The sequence below is a fragment of the Sordaria macrospora genome, chromosome 3, assembly GCF_033870435.1.
Source record: "Sordaria macrospora chromosome 3, complete sequence".
NCBI lineage: Eukaryota > Fungi > Ascomycota > Sordariomycetes > Sordariales > Sordariaceae > Sordaria > Sordaria macrospora.
In genome coordinates, this window is record NC_089373.1 from 256,806 (window position 1) to 276,911 (window position 20,106).

The window sequence follows — 20,106 nt, forward strand, 5'->3', positions numbered from 1 at the left end:
CTGCCTATCGATACTCCTTCGATCTTGCAGACCGCTTTTGCAGATGTGAATCTTGTGATATGCGTGTAGGGTAGTTGTATGGTTATATCGGATGCACCATCGGAGACCCGAGTGGGTCTCTCTCCCGGGCCGCATTCGGAAGTGAGATCCCCAGACGTCATCCATTGCTTGTGTTCCGTCAACCCCGTCCAGACCCACATCTCCGGCCGGCCGGCCCCACAGGTGGAGAAGGCGGGCCCTGGTCCCTCGTCTTGACAACCAAGGTTTGTCTCCGCAAAACGACATCATCTACGAGTCTTCGACGGCGATCACGACGGACGAAGGGGTTGAATATAAGTCGGATGTTTCCACTACGGCATTGTATGACACTTACAACTCGCATTTTGTATAGTAAAGCTATGGTCCCAATTTTACCCAGATTCAACTCATCTCACCAACAACTCAACATTCCAACTACATCCTCACTCAAAGTCAACATTACCACGTCAACATCAACATCAACAACCATTGCCAACATGTCTTCCTCAACCGATAACACCACCGCCTCAACACCCCCCGCCCTCTCTGACCCCGACGTCCCAACCCCTTTCGCTCAACCCGGCGAAAAGAAACAAATCAACCTCCTCCGCGGCTGGCCCTCCCCACACCTCCTCCCTCCATCTAACCTCCTCTCCGCATCTAAAACCCTCCTAACCTCCCCTCTACCCTCCGACCAACCCGATCCCACCAACGCCAACCCCATCAACAGCACCGGGGAAGAAAAATTCAACTTCAACGTCCCAGCCCTCCAATACGGTCCAGACCCAGGCTACCAACCCCTGCGCCACTCTCTCGCGTCCTGGCTGACAACCAACTACCAAACAAAGGAAACTTACCCGCCGCATGGCTTTCCGACCCTAACCACGGCAGACCAGATTTGTGTAACTGGTGGCGCGAGCCAGAATCTGGCGAATATCTTGCTGGGGTTCACGGATCCGGCTTACACGAGGGCGGTGTGGGCGGTTAGTCCGTGTTATTTTTTGGCGGTGCCGATTTTTGAGGATGCGGGGTTTAGTGTGGCGAATGGGAGGTTGAGGGATGTGCCGGAGGAGAAGGGACAAGATGGGGAGGTGGGAGAAGGGGTGGATTTGGAGGCGTTAGAGAAGGGGTTGAGGGAGGTGGATGAGAGTAAAGAGTGGCCGAATAAGCCGGTGAGTTATTCCCTTGGGATGACGATGGGTGGTGTTGGGTGAAGAGGGATGAGGGTGGTGGTTGCGGTGGAAGGGGCATGAAAGGGGAACGACAATGAGGAAGAAAGAGTGGACGAGGATTAGGTGGTGAAACAGAGGGGTGATTTGGAGTAAATGGGAGAAGACATTCGGAGAGGGGACGAGAAAACCTCTTTTCGGATTTGTTACCCTTACTCTGGTACTTTACCTTGCTCCTCCTCAGTCTCAGCTTCATGACTTCAGTCCCGGTCTCATTCCCACTTTCACACTCCCCAGCCGACACCCATTCCCACTCCCCTCATCACCACCCCTTCTACAGTCAACTGAACCATAACTGACAGCCGCCAGGTCTACAAAACTCCCGGCCCCCACCGCAAATGCTACAAGCACATCATCTACCTAGTCGCCACCTCGGCCAACCCCTCCGGCATCACCATGTCCCTCGCCCGTCGCCACGCCCTCGTCCAACTAGCCCGTAAATACGACGCCCTCATAATCTCCGACGACGTCTACGACTTTTTGCAATGGCCTGTCCTCTCCTCGCCTTCTCAGGCCTCTAAGACACTTCCGTTAACAACCCCCCTCCCCCGTCTCTCCGACATCGACATCTCCCTCGGCCCTTCCGCCCACGACCTCGCCTTATCAGCGCACTACACCCGCACCCGCTCTCCTCAGGGTCGTCCCAACGGCACCAACGGCCAGCATAACAACGACATGGCAGATGACCAACAAGACATGCAATCCCTCCACCCTGACCACACGATCCAAGACCTGCACTTCGGGCACGCCGTTTCCAACGGCTCCTTCTCCAAGCTTTTATCCCCCGGCTTGCGAACAGGATGGACACATTCCACTCCCGCTTTTGCCTATGGTCTCGCCCAGACAGGCTCTACCCGCTCAGGCGGCGCCCCCTCGCAATACTGCGCAGCTTTAATCCACGAAATCCTCAGCTCCGGTGCTCTAGAAAAGCATCTCACGGAAATCGTCCGCCCTGGCCTGCAAAAGCGTCACGCCCTCATGCTCAGCACCATCAAGCGCGAACTCGGTCCTTTAGGCATCAAGGTACTAGAAGATAACCGCACGGGCGCGGAGCGTAAGGATGACCAGCCGGCTTTATCCGGCGGCTACTTTTTGTGGTTGGAACTTCCCGAGTCGGTACCCTTTACTGCTAAAGAGGTAGCGGAACGAGCGCTGGAGGAGGAGAAGCTTGTTGTTAGTCCCGGGGAAAATGCGGAGGTTAGTGGGGATGGAGAGACGGCGAAGATTCGGTTCCCGAAGCACTTGAGGGCGTGTTTTAGTTGGGAGGAGGAGGAGGATTTGGTGGAGGGGGTGGAGAGGTTGGGGAGGGTGGTGAGGGGGATGGTTGAGGAGGCGAAGGAGGAAGGGGGGGTGAAGAAGGTTGGTGGGGGGTTGAAGGCTTTTAAGTAGGGAGTGGATGCGAGAGTTGGTTGGGTGAAATTTGAATAGCGTTGCTTTGGAATAAATCGTCAGTGTCTGTTGAATATTTATGAAAAGACATGGCTGATGATGAGAGTGAGATATTTTGTTGGTATAGTTTTTCACTTCAGTCAATGTAGAAAAAAAACTGAATGTGGTACAGACGGGGTATACCTACACGCAAAGATTCGGGAAAATGCGAACGGAATATCCAGCCGAGGGCAAAGATGCCTCGCAACCAATAAACCTATACACAGTTGACTCCTGTCTGCTCGTCCTCGCTTTTCCCGACACTCCTCAAGCTTCCCTCTCTCACATCATTTCTTCCCCTTCTTCTTCCCACCACCTTTACCCCCCTTCCCATTCTTCCCATTCCCCTGCTGCCCCTCCGCCTCCTCATACCGATTACTATTCTCCACATCAAACCCCATCTTCTCCTTCCGGAACAACAACATGGCCACCCGCGCATCCTCCACACTACTATGCTGTCCACTTTGAATCTCCACCGCAAGTACCTCCTTCGCCAGCACCTTCAAGCTCGGCTTCGGCCCATGTCCATACTTCCTGAACCCGGAGTACTTCGCCGTATCCCTAATATCCCGATGCGGATGCTCCAGTCCCAAAACCTCCAAATCATGCTTAACGTCATGACCCACTAGGATCCTCCCCTTCAAAAGCGCAGCGACGGTAGCTTGCACCGAGACAAACGAGCGCGCGAACGCCATGTGTTTCTTGCTGATGCCGGAGACGTGTGTGCGCCAATCGGTGACAAAGGCCGTGGGCTTGACGTAGGAATCGTAGATTTGGTTACCGTGGAAATCAACCAGGGAACACCGCGCGAGGACACTGGTGAGACCCGAGGGACCGGTGCCGACCATTTCGCAGTCTATTGCTACGTATTTCCCCAGGGTGTTGTCTTTGGTTGCTTTGAGGATCAGGGCCAGGTCGGCGGTTGTGGCGGAGGTTGTGGTGGTGCCGTTGGCGAGGGTTAGGTTGGCGGGCAAGGGGAGACCGTTGCTGAGAGCGCCGGTGGTGCCGTTGATGGTGGGGGTGGCGCCGGAGAGGGTGAGGCCGGCGTTGGGGACAGCGGGCGGAAGGGTGGATAGTAAGGGAACGTGGGAAGAGGAGGAACGAAGGCCCAAGTTGTAGGCCTCGGCAAGGGACTCGGCGGAGATACCTTCTTCGTCGGCCCAGAGGTGGAGGGAGGGGGAGATGGTGTGCTTGGAATCAGAGGTTATGGGCTTTGATTGGACGTTTCCTCCCATTTTCTCTGACTTCTCTCCTGGAGTGCTGGTGGTGCTGGCTGTTGTTGACTTTGGCGTGGCAATCTTCCTTGATGATTGGGAATCCAACTGGGCCTGAGTCTTCTGCTTCTTGGCCTTTGGAGGCTTGGATAGTTCGGCCTCTTTCCTCTCCTCGGCTTTGCGCTTCAGGGTCTCGGAGGAGATGGACTTTTTGGAGGCTGCTTGCTTGAAAAGTTCTTCTTGGCTGAGGGGGGCAGTCTTCTTTGGTGGGGCTTTGAGCTTTTCTTGCAACTTCTTCCAGTTTGAGGACAGTTCTGGGGCCATGATGGCCTGCCTTGGTTGGTGGTTTGGTGGTGAGGTGGTGTTGAAGTCTCGATGGTGAGGACTGGGGACAAGTGAGTGTCACTGTCGATGAGGGGGCGCTTTGGTATATCCGATTAGGGATTCTGGGAATTGAATGCCAAGGGTCTTTGGTGAAGTTCAACTGGTGTAATTTCCCTTTTTGTAAAAATAAACAAAAGATTGAGATAAGAAATCCAGGTGGTGAAGGTGATAAGTTTTGTATGAAAGTGAAGTGGATGTCAACAACGGCCCCACTTGGTGTTCTTGAAAATTCAACTGGGGAAATCGGTTCCTGGCCGATTGACAGGGTAGACAAAAACACATGCAGGGGTCCCCACTGAAATGCCGGCCCAAGCACGTGGATACGCCACTGAACAACCCCTCCAACCGACCGCTGAACAATCACTAAACATCGCCAAAACACGTCAAACTAAACCATCGCGCGTCGCTCGTTAAATCGGTCGCATTCAATTGTCCACCTCATCATCCATCGTTTCTTGTCAAAAACATCGCATTCCATCAACCGCATTACATACATCTGGGTCAGATACTGTCGCCATCATGAGTCCCCCCGGTGGCGATGCCGCTGTTGGCTCCGACGAGAAGCGACAGAAGGGCAAAGCGACGCCTGACACCATCAAGTATGTTTCCCATCACTGTCAGTCATATACAAAATCCAGCAACTAACAACCACAACAGACAGGGCTGCATAGCCATGGTGATGAAAGAAGGGCAACTCCGACGAGCCGAGATCCTCAGTATCAAAGACACCAAATCCGGCCGACAATTCTACTGCAACTTCGACAACTTCAACAAGCGTCTCGACGAATGGGTTCCCGCCGCCAGGATCGATTTCGAGCAGGACGTCGAGTGGCCCAACCCGGACAAGGACAAGCAGAAGGACACCAAGACCAAGAAGAACTCGACGGTATCCAAGAAACAGCAGACGTCGAAAAAGAACACCAACAAGAAGGCCAGCAAGAGGGAACAGTCTGTTGCGTCAGTGGCGTCAGATGGGCAGACACCACATCCATGGACCGAGTTTGTCGAAGGCCAACAGAATGGCAAAAACAACAACAACAAGCAACGGGAAGATGGAGGAGCAGACGCCAACGGCACCGCCGCCAGTCTGGAAGTCGGCGGCGAAAAGGGCGTCAAGAGGCGAGCAGACGAGATGGATGTCGACGAGGACGACATACCCGCCGACGCATCTAAGAAGCAGCAGCGCGAATCGTCTTTTTCCAGGGAACAAGAAATCGAGAAATTGCGAACTAGTGGTTCCATGACTCAAAATCCCACGGAAATCTCTCGCATCCGCAACATCTCCAAGGTCGAATTCGGGCGCTACGTTCTCTTTCCATGGTACTTCTCGCCCTACCCGAAAGTGTTCGACCAGGAGGACTGCATCTACATCTGCGAATTCTGCCTTTCGTACTACGGCGAATTAAAATCGTTTGTCCGCCACCGACAAAAGTGCACGTTGCATCATCCGCCTGGCAACGAGATTTACCGCGACGACTACGTCTCCTTCTTTGAGATCGACGGCCGTCGTCAAAGAACATGGTGTCGCAACCTCTGTTTACTCTCCAAAATGTTTTTGGATCACAAAACCCTCTACTACGACGTCGACCCTTTCCTCTTCTACGTAATGACCACGCGCGACGACCGTGGGTGTCACTTGGTCGGCTATTTTTCCAAAGAAAAGGAGTCAACAGATGGATACAACGTGGCCTGCATTTTGACGCTTCCGCAATATCAACGCAAAGGCTACGGCCGCTTGCTAATCCAATTCTCCTACGAACTTTCCAAAATCGAAGGCAAACTCGGTTCCCCCGAGAAACCGCTTTCCGATCTAGGTCTGTTGAGTTACAGACAATACTGGTCGGAGAACATCATCGATATTTTGCTCGGGTACAACGAACGGAAAGAAACGTGCACGATTGAGAGTATCGCTGTGGCACTGGCCATGACGACGCAGGATGTGGAGCATACCCTGCAGGCTTTGAAGATGCAGGTGTATCATAAGGGCGAACATAAGATTGTTGTGCCGGAGAAGCTGATCAAGCAGAGGGAGAAGAGCAAGGCGAAGCAGAAGAGATTGATTGACCCGGAGAGGATCCAGTGGAAGCCACCTGTTTTCACGGCACTTAATCGGACGTGGGGATGGTAGTTTCTGTTTGGGTCTGGGTCTGGGTCTGGGTCTGGTGACTGGATGTTTGGGTGGGCTGGTTTTGTTGTTGTAAGTTATGAGAAACAAAGTTGCATGGGTAGCGAGCGGGTTGGTTGCCATTATCAGTACGGCGTTGGTGTTTGTTTTGGACGGTACTTGTTCGGGAAAAGGGGCTTACAGGGGTTAGGGGTCCATGATATGTATCACCATACAGACTGTAACATAGCATCTGCTGTTACTTGTTCACCAGCGATTGGGAATATCATTGCTAGGATAGAGAAACAAAGCGCAGACATGATATCTGCTCATGATCAGCTAAAAGCATGTTTGACAATCACTTTGAGAGAGAAAGAGTCCGGCAAAAGCGAGGACAAGCAGAAAGGTGTCTATAGGTGTATTGGTTCAAAAGGCTGGATATCTCGTCTGCATCTCCCCCGATTCTTTTGCCTGTAGGTATACCCCATTTGTACCACATTCAGTTGTTTCATCCATTGACTAAACGGCCAACAGAAAACCTCTAATAACCCTTTTGCTCTTTCACGTCTTCACCTCATTAGTGGAAGCCAACCATCAAAAGCCCTTGAGACGCCATGCCATGGTCTAAGTGCTGGCTTCTACCAATCCTTGTCTTTCATCATTCCACCATCCGTCGTCCTTTCCTTTCCGGTCACGATGACCATATTGTCGCCTACGTGAAGATGTGGGCGATACCATCAGCACTACAACCCTCAGTAACGATCACAACGGAATACCCTCCATCATCTCAAGCGCGCCCTCCCTTCCAACCGTGATAATCACATCTCCCAAAGTCTTGGTCAGGAAACCGGCCTCACTATACGCAAAGTAGTACTGGACAAATGTCAGCTTCGTCACCTCCAACAACCGAAAGAACCAACTCACCTCCCACATCCTCCGAAACACTTCAACATCCTCCTCCGTCATATGCGGACGCTTCTGCTTCAAGGCCGGCGCGATGACGCTGTCAAACTTGTCCATAAAGGCCTCTCTCCACAATCTCAACGTCTTGACGTAATGTGAGCCGATGTTCTCAAGCTTCTCGACAATGAGCGTGCCGTTAGACTCGTTCGTGATGTGGTTGATCAACTGCGTGACGGATGGGAGGTATCCTCCAGGGAAGATGTAGTGGTTAATGAAGCTACAGACAGACGTTAGCAGACGTTACACCCTACAATACAAGGACACCGACGACTTACTCTTCACGCTTCGAATAGCCTTTGTGTCGTCCCTCTGGCATCGTGATGCTCTGGAACACGGCAATCCCTCCGTCTTTCTTCAGCAGCTTGTCAATGCGCGAGAAATACGTGGGCAAAAACTTCTCGCCGACGGCTTCGATCATTTCGCAAGAGATGATCTTGTCGTAGGGAACCTTCCGATCAGGCAGAAGTCGGTAGTCCAACAGATGCACTTCAATATTGTCCGAGAAGCCGGCTTCCCGAATCCTCTTCTCGGCATAGATCTTCTGCTCCTGTGACAACGTTATAGTCGTGACGCGGCAGCCTGTCTTGCGCACGGCTTCAATGGCCATGGTGCCCCAGCCGGTTCCAATTTCCAGGACATGGTCGGTTGGCTTGATCTTGGCTGCTTCGATGAAATAGTTGATCTTGTTCATCTGAGCATCCTCCAGGCTCTCCTCCTGTTGGGGGTCACTGTCGGTCAAGTGCTTCCAAATCGGACACGAGTACATCATATCTGGCGACAGAAAAGCAGCAAACATATCGTTGCTGATGTCGTAATGCCGAACGATGTTCAGGCGAGCGTTATCCATGGTGTTTGCCACGCGAGCTAGACCAGTGAGGTGCGAGAATAATCCCGAGAACCAAGTCGTGCCGTTGTTCAGCTGTTCACGGTTCAAGATGAACATCTGGAAGAAGCACGTCAGGTCATCACACTCGAACTCGCCTAACATGTACGACTCTGCGAAGCCCATGTCTGTGAACAGAAGCAGTCGCACCCAGAACGCATCGTCCAGCACAACCAACTCCACACCAGGAAGATCGGTAGCCTTGCGCTCGTGAATGGGTTGGGCAGAATAGCGGCGACAGAGGACAAAGTTGCCAAGCTCGCCAGGCCCAGCGCCGAGTGTGTCGCCGTACACATGAATCTCCGCTGACACTTGGTCGACGAGAAGGAATGTGCCGACTTCGAGGGAAGCGAACGTGGTTTGGGCCATGGCCTTGGCAAACTGGACGGCCGGACCCCATGTTAGGGAGCCTAGCTTGTGTCGCAGGTGCGCAGTGCCGCAGTAGACCAGCGCGGTGAGGCGTTCGGGAATGTTCGGAAGAAATTGCCTAGGGTGTATTCCCCTGGACGCCATAACTCTTGAGAAGTGATCTAATTGATAATAAATACGCTTGTGGACTGAGTAGGGTTGGTTCCACTCGTATCTGGAAAAAATGTTAGTGGTCGTTAGTGCGGAGAAGGGAGAGAAAGAAAATAAGAAGTGCCTACTCTTCGGGGTCCGCTTTCTGAGGAGCCATGATGAGTTCGGGAGTTGGCAGCTATTTGTATTGAGGAAGAAGCGTTGTGAGAAAATCTGAGTCACCAGACAAGGCTGGGGTCAAATGCTTCAGGGCCGAGTGAATAGCAGATGTGCTATTGTATCTGACGCGTGAACTTGCGCAGGCATTGAGCATAAAGGATGGCGGTGAGGTTACGGGAGTCAACAGTGAGGTTGGGATGAAAGAGTGCCAGGTCCAGTTGGCGGGTCAACAATAGGTTGCGGCCAATGGCAATAGGAGGGGTTGAGTTGGCCCGCGAAGATGAGGCAGTAGACGAGAATGACGAGCGTAGGAGCATCGACAAGGGTGTACTATAGGATGAGAAATGGTCAAGTGAAGTGTTCAAATAGAGCTGCTGAAATATCCAATATTTGTGGCGCCTGGCAAAGATGCACTCCGTCGGCAGTCTCTGGCCCACTGCACAGGACTGTCTTGTTGTTCTGTCTCTGCTGCGAGGGGTTCCAAGTTCTAGACTTGAGCTCATTTCTCCGAGAAATACCGGGGCGAATAAGGAAGGCACACTTGAAGCGTGTGCGCTTGACTTCCACTTCGGTCGGTGCAGGTGCGAATGCGGTAGGCCTTTTGTAGCCGAGGGGTGACTTTCTGAGCAAGTTGAAGCGGCAAGAACGATCCTCAGTTGGGTACCTGACGATACTATCCCGCACCTCAAACGAAACACTCATCAAGAACCATCACCCGACTGAAAGGCGGAGGACATGCTTGGCACCATACCTTCCACATCGTCTGTTCATGCTTCCTTTGTCGTTCTTCCAAGGAGTGTCCTGCCTCCAGTCGAAGAGCCGGCCATCGAGGTCTGACCGTGACCAGACTTGTCTTCCGAACCCCGGATTAAAAACTCCGAGTCTGGAACCACAGAGTCGTCCTTCCCAAAGTATCAGCGGTTACGCTTCCTTTCATGCCAATCCGCTTAAGGTAACGCTTTTGCTCAATGTCTCGACCGAAACTGGACAGAAGTCAAAAGACGACGTGTAGCTTGCCGTCAAACAGCCACTGGGCGAAGAAAACGAAAAGCAACCACTTGACTGCACAACACTTCCCGGCCTCTCTCCTGACACCCGGCCGCTTTCCCAGAGTCTCTCCAAGAGAAGCAACAACTCGCCCACACTTCCCTTCCGTCCTCACGACAACCTCAACCCGTATCTTTCCCTGTCTCTCACCTCCTCCTTCTCAATTTCTCGTCCCCAACCCGTCCACAACCCATCATCACTGCCGTCCCAAACCTATCCCCAGCATCCCAGCCCAGCCCAAAAGTCTATTTAACCCCTCCCCTCTCCCCCAACCTTTTCCATCCCTTTTCGTCTTTTCCTCTTCACAAAACGTACTAGGCTGACTGCGTGGGAGCTCAGGATCCCTGTGTAGTATGGCGGCGGCGGCAACCTCAATGACCATTGCACATTGCGAGAGGGTTGTTTTTGCTTGTCATGTACCTCCGTTTCGGTGGAAATCCGGCCATATTTTTTGGTTCTTTTTGCTTATTTGAGCTCATTTGAGTTCATTTGAGTTCGAGTCATGGGCTGATTTGACTACTATCACCTTTTTTCACTGCGAAGGCTGCCTTTGGGTGGTGTCGTGGGGAAGAATGTCTTGAGGTTGGGGGTGGTGGTTTTGGGTCTTTGTATATAGCTATTTCTGGGAAGTGTGATAGCCATGACTTTGTTTCACAATGCTTGTCTTCAGAGGTATGTGATGCAAGCACTGAGAGTTCATGAGACCGTTCTTGAAGATGTAATGATCGAGTGTCTTCTCTCAATCCTCGTCGCCGACGACCCCCCGAACGCAGACCTTATCCCGGCTGTCGGGGTTAGGGTTAACCGCACGTCCCCTGAAACATGCAGCTCCAGCGCTGCACCCACTGAATGCAAGCAATCAAGCAAGTGATCCGTGCGTGCCCTGCATTTCCACTTGCGATCCTCCGACGCGTTTTCCACTTAAACATCCGCGTCTCACTACTCGACTTTATCATCATCACCATCCACCTCATTCACTCAACTAAAACACCATTCAATCCTGCTTACAATCGGTCAATTTTTCTCCAAAGAGTTCAGGAAGAAACCATACCGACACAATGTCCCAACCAATCCTCGCTTTCACCCCCTCCTCCTCCTCCAGCACCTCAACCACCACCCCAAAAACAACACCCAACCTCCTCCCCTGCCGCATCCACCACGACGGGTCCGTAGAACCTACCGACTCATTTTGGAATCCTCGTGAAGAAGGTATGTGCCCCCATTCTCCCTTCTCTTTTCATCCAACTTTTCGACGCATCTTCCAGGACGATAATACTAACACAAATCCCAGATGGTCTAAAAACCTCTTACTTCCGCGGCCGCAAGTTGCACGGCAAAACTCTGCCTCTTCCCTCTGGTTACCGCGGCGTGGTAGCATCAAAAACCGTCAATCAGCAGCAGCAGAACCAAAACCAGAACCAGAACCAGCCACCAAGATTGTCAGAGCAGATGTCCTTCGTTATGGACAACGATAACGACAACAAGCCAGCAGAAGTCATCGATCTTGAAGCTGAAGAGAGTGGGCAAGGGTCACAGCAGCCAGAAGTAGGAGGAAAGATGCAAATCCAAGCAGAGTTTGAGGAAGTGGTAGTTTGGGGACATGAGAGCTTGGCTGATGCTGGTGGGGATGCGTATGTTAGGGGGGTGGAGGAGTGGATTGGGTTTGCGGAGAGGATTCATGCGTTTTGAGGGGTTGAGGGGTTTGAGCGTTTTGAGGGTCTTGATTGTTGTTATTTTTAACGTCTACTTCCGCCTCCCGTAGGGCATGAGACGTAAAAGTTTTGAGGGTCTTGAGTGGGCGGGTGAAGAGAGTTAAGAGGCATATTTGACGAAGAGACGCATTCGAGGCTGGGACAGAAAGAAGAAAGTGAAAAAGTTGAAATTAAAGTTGAAAGATACCCCCAAAATGGAATAATAAGTAGAGCGGCGACGTTTTTAGTCTCGCAGAACTTTGGAAACTCAAAGTAGTGCGTGCGCTATGAGTTTGATTGTGAGTGAGCGAGCAAAACCAGAAGGACCTAGATTGCCGATCTATGAAGGCCTGTATAACGAACGATATGTACTAGAACCCGCGCTATGTAGAACGTTTTCCAAAAAGTTCACAGTGAAGGAAATGAAGAACTGGGTTTCCATAATTGATGCTCTCAGCATCGAGTATTGTTTCATTTATTGAGCCTTGAAGCCCCTTTAAGCATCGCCAGCTATTGGTGGTTGTTGCTGTGAAGCCTCCCATTGCTGCGCCCTTTCTGGCGTCCCTGGTATTACTTGTTGTTGTTCGTCCATACCGGTACCATCCTCCCCCTGCTCATGTCGTGGTGGACTCGACGGCGGGACGATATCCATCGGTGTTGGCGCGCTCATCTCTCCGGCTGGAAGTTCAGCTGGGGCATCCTCCTTGCTAGTCTCCGTCTCCAACCCCTTCTCTTTTTCTCCCTCACCCTTATCTTCCCCACCCTCACCCAACGTCTGCCTCTTAATCCCCCTCCTAGCCTGCTTGATCAAATCCCCAAAACTCCCTCCATACCGATTCGCCCACGCTTTCCCATCAAACTCTTTATCCTTGATCTCCGCGCCGGCAGCTTGCGCTCTAGCCATGGGTCCCTGCCCCGCTCCTCCTCCTATTGTCATACCAAAACCACCGATCCTCGAACCTCCTCCGCCGGGATTTCCTACTGTGCGTTCCCATTCGTCTAGATCCCGCAACAACTCGGACCGCTTTTTAGGTCGCGAGGAATCGCAGTTGGCGTTCCAGAGGGTGATCCATTCCTTGTGTCGCTTTTCGAGAAGTTGGCGAGAACCGTGCGTGGAGAGACCGAGTTCGGAGAGTTTCTTGCGCAGGGCGGTGTCGCGGAGCATGGAGTAGGCTAGGGCTGGGAGGCGTTCGGGTGGTTTTTGGGGTTGGGTTTGACTGGTGTTTTGTTGGCCCAGGCGGGTGTTGAAGGATGGTTGTTGTGGTGTTTGCGCTTGTCGTTTGGCTGCTGCTGCTGCTGCTGCCTCGGGAGAACCGGGACAGGAGGTGTCAATGTGGCGGTCGACTTGCTGTTCTTTCATGCGGGTGAGGCAGATGGGACAGGCTACTAGGCCGTCGTCTGGTAGGGGGCGTTAGTGGTGGCGATGGAAGGGGGAGAAGAAGAGGACAGGAGGAAAACGAACCGGGTGGTTGGTCAACGTAATCTGGATCGGCCGAGGGCGTCGTGTCTTCCTCTTCTTGTAGTATGGCTGCTGTTAACTCGGCGGATTTGGTCTTTGTTGATCTGGTCGACCTTCTAGGCCTCTTGGTTTCTTGGTCCTCCTCTTTGGCGCCATCCATTTCAGTCGCCTTTCGTTTTGTTGGTGAACTGGGGCCCGACTGATTTGTTGGTGGTACTTCAACTGTCGGTGGTGCCTTGGCGAACTCTAGAAGAGCTTTACGGGAACCCTTAAACGCGTCTACGGCTTCGCGCAAAGCCCAGTTGCCTCTGAGTTTGGATTCCTGGTCGGTTGCTCGACATAATGGGCATTTGCTGTCGGCGGACAGGCATCTTCGGATGCATAATGAGCAAAAGGTGTGGAAGCAGGAAGTGATCATGGGAGCGTCGTAAAAGTCCTTGCATACGTGACAGCGGAAGGCCTGTTCGACGGGCATCAGGCATGCGAGGGGAGTGCCCAGCCAGTCGGTCGAGTCGGAGACGTTGATGGCTTCATCGCGGAAGACTTCCATGGTGGTCGCCTTCAATCGCTGAGCACGGTATAAGGTAGAAGCGATGGCAGAGCAGAGCTGATGTTGAAATAATCGGTATTCAAGTGGTTTGTAAGTGGTGTTGATGGCTGCCTTCTGCCTGGAGGCAAATGTAGGTAAAGACAGGAAGATGCGAGACGCGATGGCTGCAAGTTGAATGCGCTGCTCGCGACTTTCTTTGAGTGGGAGAATTTAAGTCAATGAGAGGAGGCCCTGCTATTACACTGTAATTACATCTTCATGCCCAGTTCTTGGACGGAGATGGAAGAGTGACCAGTGTTTCTACACTCGCAATTGCTTCAAATAGGATTAACTCGCTATCCTAAACAGTTTATCAAAATTTAACCTAATGATTTAAGGCATTCGCATTGTCACCTTTGATCTTGCATCTCTTTGTGATCATCCCTCACAGACCTTTGATCTCGATGACGGTATTGATCTTTCAGACGATACTGTAATGACAGGGCCTGCACGTGAATTGGCGACGGGAAGGCGTGCAGCGGGTGCTCTGGGACTTTCCAAGCGCTCTGGGGACTTTCAACAGTGCCCCACCTCAACTCCCCAGCCCAGACCATTCCTCTTTGGGCATCAATCAAAACAAAGACCAAAGCGGATTGGTGGAGCCCATGACCTCGACAACAACTTGCTCCGGCAACCAAGGCAACACAGCAACTCCATCTCCAATCCCTCGCATTTCACTTGCAGTGCTTTGACTCTTGTCAATTCCCGTCATCCCTCCAACAACCACCACCACCACCACATCGCCAACCTCGTCGACCACCACCTTCCTTTCCTTGATCAATTATACCAATGCTTTGAATATTCTTGTTGCGATTCCTTTTTTCTCAATCATTGCTTTGGAGTTTTTAGCTTTCCGCATCGCCCTTCCCTTTCCGAAACCGGTTTGTTGACTTTTGGCGGCAAAGTAAACAAACACCAAAATGGCGATGCGCAAGGCACCACGTCTGCCCGTCGGGTCGGCAGCATGGGTTGCAGAAGAGCGCGCATCTGCGCTCAAGGTCGCAGAGGAGGAAGTCGAAGAGTTCTCGTATGCAGCGCGCAATGAGATGGATTGGCTGAATGAGCACATGGACGACATCTTCTCGGGCGAGAACCAAATGTGCGTGTCTTTTGCGCGCGACGACGACGACGACGACGACGACGACGACGACGACGCTTATTGTCTTGTCTAGCTGACCAAGAAACAGGAACATCACCGAGATCTTCAAAACACCAGGCCGACAACGAGGCAAGACGCCGCGAACCATTCGCAAAGCGCCCAATACCGAAGTCCGAGTGGTAAGCATCCAGACAGCAGCAGCGCCTTTATGCGACGAGCGACAAAGATTGATTTTGATGTGTTCTAACCCACAGCAGCCCTTGGCCAGCATCTTCTCGGCTACCCCCCAAGGAACACCAAATCCCTTCGTCCTCGCCCCGCCCGCGAACAACTCGTCATGGACACCCAAGATCAGACCCGATACGCCAGAAGCCGATGTCGAAGCTGATGACGAAGCCGATGTTCCCAAGAATCCCACGACTCCCTCGACGCGCCGTGTGAGCCCCCGAAAATCAGCTGCCGCCTCAGCTGCAAAGTCGCCAAGCCCAGTCAAGAGCGTCGTCGCGCCATCACGACAACCGAGGCCAGTCAAGCCGAACAACAACGACACGCATATGCGACCACCCGCGAGTCCAGCAAAGCCAGTCGCTGTCACCCCGTCCAAAGTCAGAAGCCCCATCAAACATCTCAACGGCTCCCCTCTACCCATTCTTTCCAAGTCGCCTACTCCCGTCAAGGCCACCGACTCTGGATACTATGGCAGTCAGAATCTGGATATCATGGATGTGGACGAGGTCGAGAAGGTTGTTGATGCCGATGTCGATATGGGAGAACCAGCACACGAGCCGACGGTGGAACCTACTCAGCAGTCAACACAGGAGCTATCACAACGACCATCGCAGGAGCCCACACAGGAGCAGACAGATCATGTAATACGGCTATCACAGGAGCGTAGCCAGGAACCGACGCAGGAGGAACCAGAGCAGGAGATCGAGTCACAGGATCTTGGACTTGAACCAGCCCCCATTGAACCGGAGCAGCACGCCAGTTCCGTACCACAGGAGACAGTCGAACTACCGGAAGAGACACAGCCTTCAGAAGAACCTGTCCAGCCTACCGTTAAATACCCCCGACTACCCTCGCCCGAGCTTGATGTTGCTAGGTCTAGTAGCCCAGTCCATATGCTCATCCCGTCGCCCACCAGGTCTATCCATGCGCCTTCCCCGAAGAAGCCTGCCTCGCCGGTTAAAGCCTCATCCCCCCTAAAGCTCGCATCGCCAGAAAACCATCTTTCCCCTGCGAAAAGACTTTCCCGGATCAAGATGGCCTCCCCTCAGAAGGCTCCTTCACCAGAAAAAGTTTCCTTCCCTGAGAACACTGTGGAGCTCGAAAAGGAGGAATCGCCTGTGGATAGGGATTCTCCAGAAAAAGCGGCTTCTCCGACAAAGATCGCGCCTCCTCTTGTTCTTTCGCCCAAGAAGAAATCACCGGAGAAGGCGTCAGTCATCCAGCAACAACCCAAGACTCCGGCGCCCTTTGTACACCATTCCCAGCCCGAAGAGGATAGTGCGGACAACCAAGCGGGCGACAACGTGGACGACGACGCCAACTCATCCATGGAAGCCTCTAGCCCTATTAGCCCGGTTAAGCGTCTGAGCAGTCTGAACTTTGCATCACTTCCCGCACGCGAGCCGATGACCTCTAAGAAGAGTCTCGGCAATAGGGTGTCGAGGACTAGCCATGTCGACGTAACGCGAACATCATTCTACCATCGCCAAACCGGAGGAAAGAGTCTTGGCCACACGACCAGACAGGATTTCAACGATGACGACGATGAGATGGATGTTGATGACGATCACACTCAGGAACCTAGGACTGCTAAATCGTACACTCAGCGATTGCAGGATCAGATCAGCATGTTGGGCAAAGGACAGTCAATAGGACCGAGACCCTCAAAATCGATAGCTCACCTCTTGCCGGCACAACAACCCGCATCGACTTCACAGGCACCAACGACACAGCCCGTTCCGGAGCCCACCAAATCCTCACCCAAGAAGCCACCTGTGGTTACCCCAAGGGCATTTCCCACACCTGGAGCATTCCCGATGGACGACGATGATGACTGGATTGGACCTCCCAGCAAGGGAGCAGATATGTCCACCCCCATGGTGTGGAACGCGCGCAAAGACACACGGCTAAGTCAGCCAATGGAAGGAATAAACCTATTCGCAAGGGAGGCATCCCCGACCCTTGGAGAATCCTTCATGGAGAACAGGCACGACTCACCAAGTAAAGCGCCCGTCATCCAGGAGCCACCCGTCACTTCTTCAGCACATACCAAATTGGCTTCTGTTCCAATGCTACCGAACTTGAACGAGCTTTCCGTGCCACATACCGCCAGTCCCAAGAAGGAGGCATCTGCATCTACTTCCAACCTCCACAAAATGCCATCGAACGAACCTGCTTCGCCCTTCAAGTCTCCCTCCAAGTCATTGCGCGAGAACACGTTGGAGAGGGTGAAGAACAAGTTTTCATCCCTTATGAAATCTTCCAAGGGACTCCTCCCCACCAGTGGCCCTTCCAATGCGGAAGCGAAATTGACCGCACTGTTCACCACCCCTTCGACTGCTCGACTGGAAGAGAACCACAGTTTATCCGAAGCTTCCTTCAAGACAGCCGATAATGTCGTCTATCCTGATCTATCTCACCATGCACATGCCGAGGCCCCCGTAGCCGCCACCCCCATCCGACCCGTGCGAAAGACTCGAGCATTGAGCGAGAGGGAAAGGAAGGAGGCAGAGGAAAGGGAGAAGGAAAAGAAGAAGGAAGAGAAGGAGGCCAAGCAATATGCCAAGCAGAACGAGAAGTTTGAGAAGATGCGCGAGAAGGAAGCGGAAAAGGCCCGCATCTTCCAACAAGAGCAAGAGAAACAGGTGGAGATGGAGAGACGTGCTGCTGAACAGAGGGAGCAGGAACAACAAAAGAAGGAACAGGAAAAGATTACCAAGGCACGACCACAGTCCAAGCCGTTGTTCGAGACACCCGGACCCTCAAAATCGGCACCTAAGAGCCCCAAGAAAGCTACTCGGACTAGTCTTCGCAGAGGAGCCAAGCAGGGTGATGCCGAAGAGGAGGTCGATGTTGATATGGCAGACGTTACAATATCCACGAAGCCACCTCAGTCGATTACCAGACCCCCATCAGCTCAAGCTTCCCGTGGCACAGGTATCAAGAGACCTGTCAGACCCACAAAGGAGGCCTTGACGAGGGCCAAGCCCGCCCCGACTCGCATCCGCGTCAACACCACCAGCTCCCAACAAGGGGCATTCCACACTTCCACCAACAGTGTTCTCAGCACCACCAGCCAAGAGAGCCTAGGTCAGTCGCACGGAAGGCAGCAACTCGTGAGCAAGGCCAGCACGTCTTCGCTCACCAAGAAGCCTTCCCTTCAGAGTCTTAAGGGGTCTTATTCTTCGACTGTCGGGCGACCCAAAGCCTTGGAGCTAGCGGCCAAGCAGAAGGAGCAAGAGGAGCGCGAGATCCAGCGCAGACGTGATCAGAAAGAGGCAAACGAGCGGAAGAGGGCTGAGATGAAGGAGGAAGAGCAGCGCAAGCAAGCTGCGGCAGCTAAGAAGGCCGCGATTGAGCAAGCTAAGCGCACCCGTGCGCCGCCACCGCCGCCGAGGTCCCAGCCTAATGGTCCTCCGGATCACTTGGCGGAGAGCAGGCAGCCTAGCAGGCCTAATTCTCGTCTGGGGTCGACTCTGCATGATAGTCGGCCGGTTAATGCTGTTTTGGGGAAGGCGGCTTCGAAGCGTCCCCTGACGCAAATGCAGCAGGTGCAAGAGGCACATCAGGATTCGAAGCGGATACGTGTGTCGGAGGACTTTGATGCGGATATTGAGATGGCTGAAGGTAGCACCCAGCAGCAGAGAAGCATCAGGGGTGCGCCAGTCCGGCCTTCTGCTGTTCGTCCTTCAGGGGTTAGACCTTCAGCACCCGCTAGACAACCCTCAGTTGGGTTCAAGAAGGATATGTCAACAACCACCACAAGCAAATCCATTTTCGCCAGCAACTACAACAACGTCCCGCACGCTCCGCCCCCTCCATCACGGACAGTCGACCTCTTCAAGAAGACAACTGTAAACCAGATCAAGACTGGCCACGCCCTCGACACCGCCCAATTCCAAAAGGGCAACCACATCCCCTTTGCCAACGGCGCCGGTCCTTCTTCCACCACTCAAGCCGGATCATCCCGTCACCCACTCCAAACCCCCGCTCGCCCGGGTGCCACTGCCGCCAGCCGCGCCCTACCCCTCCCATCCGCCAGCAAACATCAACCATCCCGCACCTCCCCCCGCCTCGCCGCCATCGCCGCCGGCGACTCCATCGAGCTTCCTGAGATCCAAACCGATGACGAAGACGGCGTCGACACGCCCCGCCCGTCCACATCCAACCCTAACCTCCGCTCCTCCCTAAACGGGGGTAACTGGACAGATAGTCCGTACCTTAAGGCGCAGCTGCTGGCGCAAGAACAGCTCGATCCGATGGTCATCTTTGGACCCCCGGCTCCGTTGAATATGGAGGAGGTGTTTAGCAAGGATAAGAGTCGACATCATCGGTTCAGAGCCAGGACGAGTTCTGCGAATTGGGAGGGGCAGGATCGGTTGACGGAGGAGGAGGTTTGTAGGGATCGGGAGGCGAGGGAGAGGATGAGGAAGGAGGGGGGGTGGAGTTGGGGGTTGGGGAGGACTTTGGGATAACTTTTGCCTGGGCTTGTATGTGTGAGAGAGAGAGAGAGTAAGATGGGTTGTTTGGTTGTTTGCACAGCATTATCTCAGGTGTTTCGATCAGGTTATATCCCAGCAAGGGATTATTGTATGTCCCAAGAGAATGGACTGCGGTAAAGGGAGGAAGGGTACATCATCTTTTTTTACGCTGAGATTACCTTAGGCTGGTTCTCACCCTGTTCATTACGGAGGGTTGGTTAACGGCTCTTTGCATAGATGTTAGGATTAGGGATTCTTATCGTGGTATCCATGAGGGTCATTGGGTTTTTTCTTACCAGGTTCAGGAAAAACGGGAGTTTAGCTTATGACTATGGTTAGAGCATGTTCAATGAACGTCTTACACATTCGCATGGATTCCATAACTTGTTTCTACTTTGATACAACCAACCAACCAACCAACCAACCAATGTCACATTACTACAAGGCTACAAGCAAGATACTCTAGGAAATAATCACGTTGGACTTAATCCCTTTTTACCAAGGTCCACACTACCCACACACACATCATCTTGCTGGACACTTCCATCCCCTCTATCCAAGCCCCTTCCAATTTCATGTTCAATATGGAGGGTTCAATAACGGCTCTTTGC

The 20,106-nt window shown here is 52.9% G+C and overlaps 7 protein-coding genes across 7 annotated transcripts; 4 read left to right on the forward strand and 3 right to left on the reverse strand.

The window, feature by feature from the left end:
* Positions 1-515: 515 nt before the first annotated feature.
* Positions 516-2,636, forward strand: SMAC4_07183 (uncharacterized protein; the record flags this gene model as incomplete). Its single annotated transcript, XM_003347278.2, has 2 exons — positions 516-1,190; positions 1,557-2,636. The coding sequence occupies 2 exons, from the start codon at positions 516-518 to the stop codon at positions 2,634-2,636; spliced, it is 1,755 nt and encodes a 584-aa protein (XP_003347326.2).
* A 326-nt stretch (positions 2,637-2,962) lies between these two features.
* On the reverse strand, positions 2,963-4,213 carry SMAC4_07184 (uncharacterized protein; the record flags this gene model as incomplete). Its single annotated transcript, XM_003347279.1, has 1 exon — positions 2,963-4,213. One exon carries the CDS (start codon positions 4,211-4,213, stop codon positions 2,963-2,965), a length of 1,251 nt encoding a protein of 416 aa, XP_003347327.1.
* A 264-nt stretch (positions 4,214-4,477) lies between these two features.
* On the forward strand, positions 4,478-6,720 carry SMAC4_07185 (uncharacterized protein). Its single transcript, XM_003347280.2, has 2 exons — positions 4,478-4,872; positions 4,931-6,720. The coding sequence occupies exons 1-2, from the start codon at positions 4,793-4,795 to the stop codon at positions 6,399-6,401; spliced, it is 1,551 nt and encodes a 516-aa protein (XP_003347328.1). The 5' UTR covers positions 4,478-4,792; the 3' UTR covers positions 6,402-6,720.
* A 46-nt stretch (positions 6,721-6,766) lies between these two features.
* SMAC4_07186 (uncharacterized protein) lies at positions 6,767-9,769 on the reverse strand. The gene is made up of 4 exons (XM_003347281.2): positions 8,871-9,769; positions 7,616-8,806; positions 7,302-7,557; positions 6,767-7,250 (listed from the first exon to the last, which is right to left on the reverse strand). The coding sequence occupies exons 1-4, from the start codon at positions 8,897-8,899 to the stop codon at positions 7,140-7,142; spliced, it is 1,587 nt and encodes a 528-aa protein (XP_003347329.1). The 5' UTR covers positions 8,900-9,769; the 3' UTR covers positions 6,767-7,139.
* A 1,006-nt stretch (positions 9,770-10,775) lies between these two features.
* SMAC4_07187 (uncharacterized protein) lies at positions 10,776-11,937 on the forward strand. Its single transcript, XM_003347282.2, has 2 exons — positions 10,776-11,157; positions 11,240-11,937. The coding sequence occupies exons 1-2, from the start codon at positions 11,007-11,009 to the stop codon at positions 11,635-11,637; spliced, it is 549 nt and encodes a 182-aa protein (XP_003347330.1). The 5' UTR covers positions 10,776-11,006; the 3' UTR covers positions 11,638-11,937.
* An 18-nt stretch (positions 11,938-11,955) lies between these two features.
* On the reverse strand, positions 11,956-13,938 carry SMAC4_07188 (uncharacterized protein). The gene is made up of 2 exons (XM_003347283.2): positions 13,102-13,938; positions 11,956-13,037 (listed from the first exon to the last, which is right to left on the reverse strand). Exons 1-2 carry the CDS (start codon positions 13,646-13,648, stop codon positions 12,136-12,138), a joined length of 1,449 nt encoding a protein of 482 aa, XP_003347331.1. The 5' UTR covers positions 13,649-13,938; the 3' UTR covers positions 11,956-12,135.
* A 411-nt stretch (positions 13,939-14,349) lies between these two features.
* SMAC4_07189 (uncharacterized protein) lies at positions 14,350-19,860 on the forward strand. Its single transcript, XM_024655871.2, has 3 exons — positions 14,350-14,786; positions 14,875-14,965; positions 15,044-19,860. Exons 1-3 carry the CDS (start codon positions 14,608-14,610, stop codon positions 19,487-19,489), a joined length of 4,716 nt encoding a protein of 1,571 aa, XP_024511693.2. The 5' UTR covers positions 14,350-14,607; the 3' UTR covers positions 19,490-19,860.
* Positions 19,861-20,106: the final 246 nt, after the last annotated feature.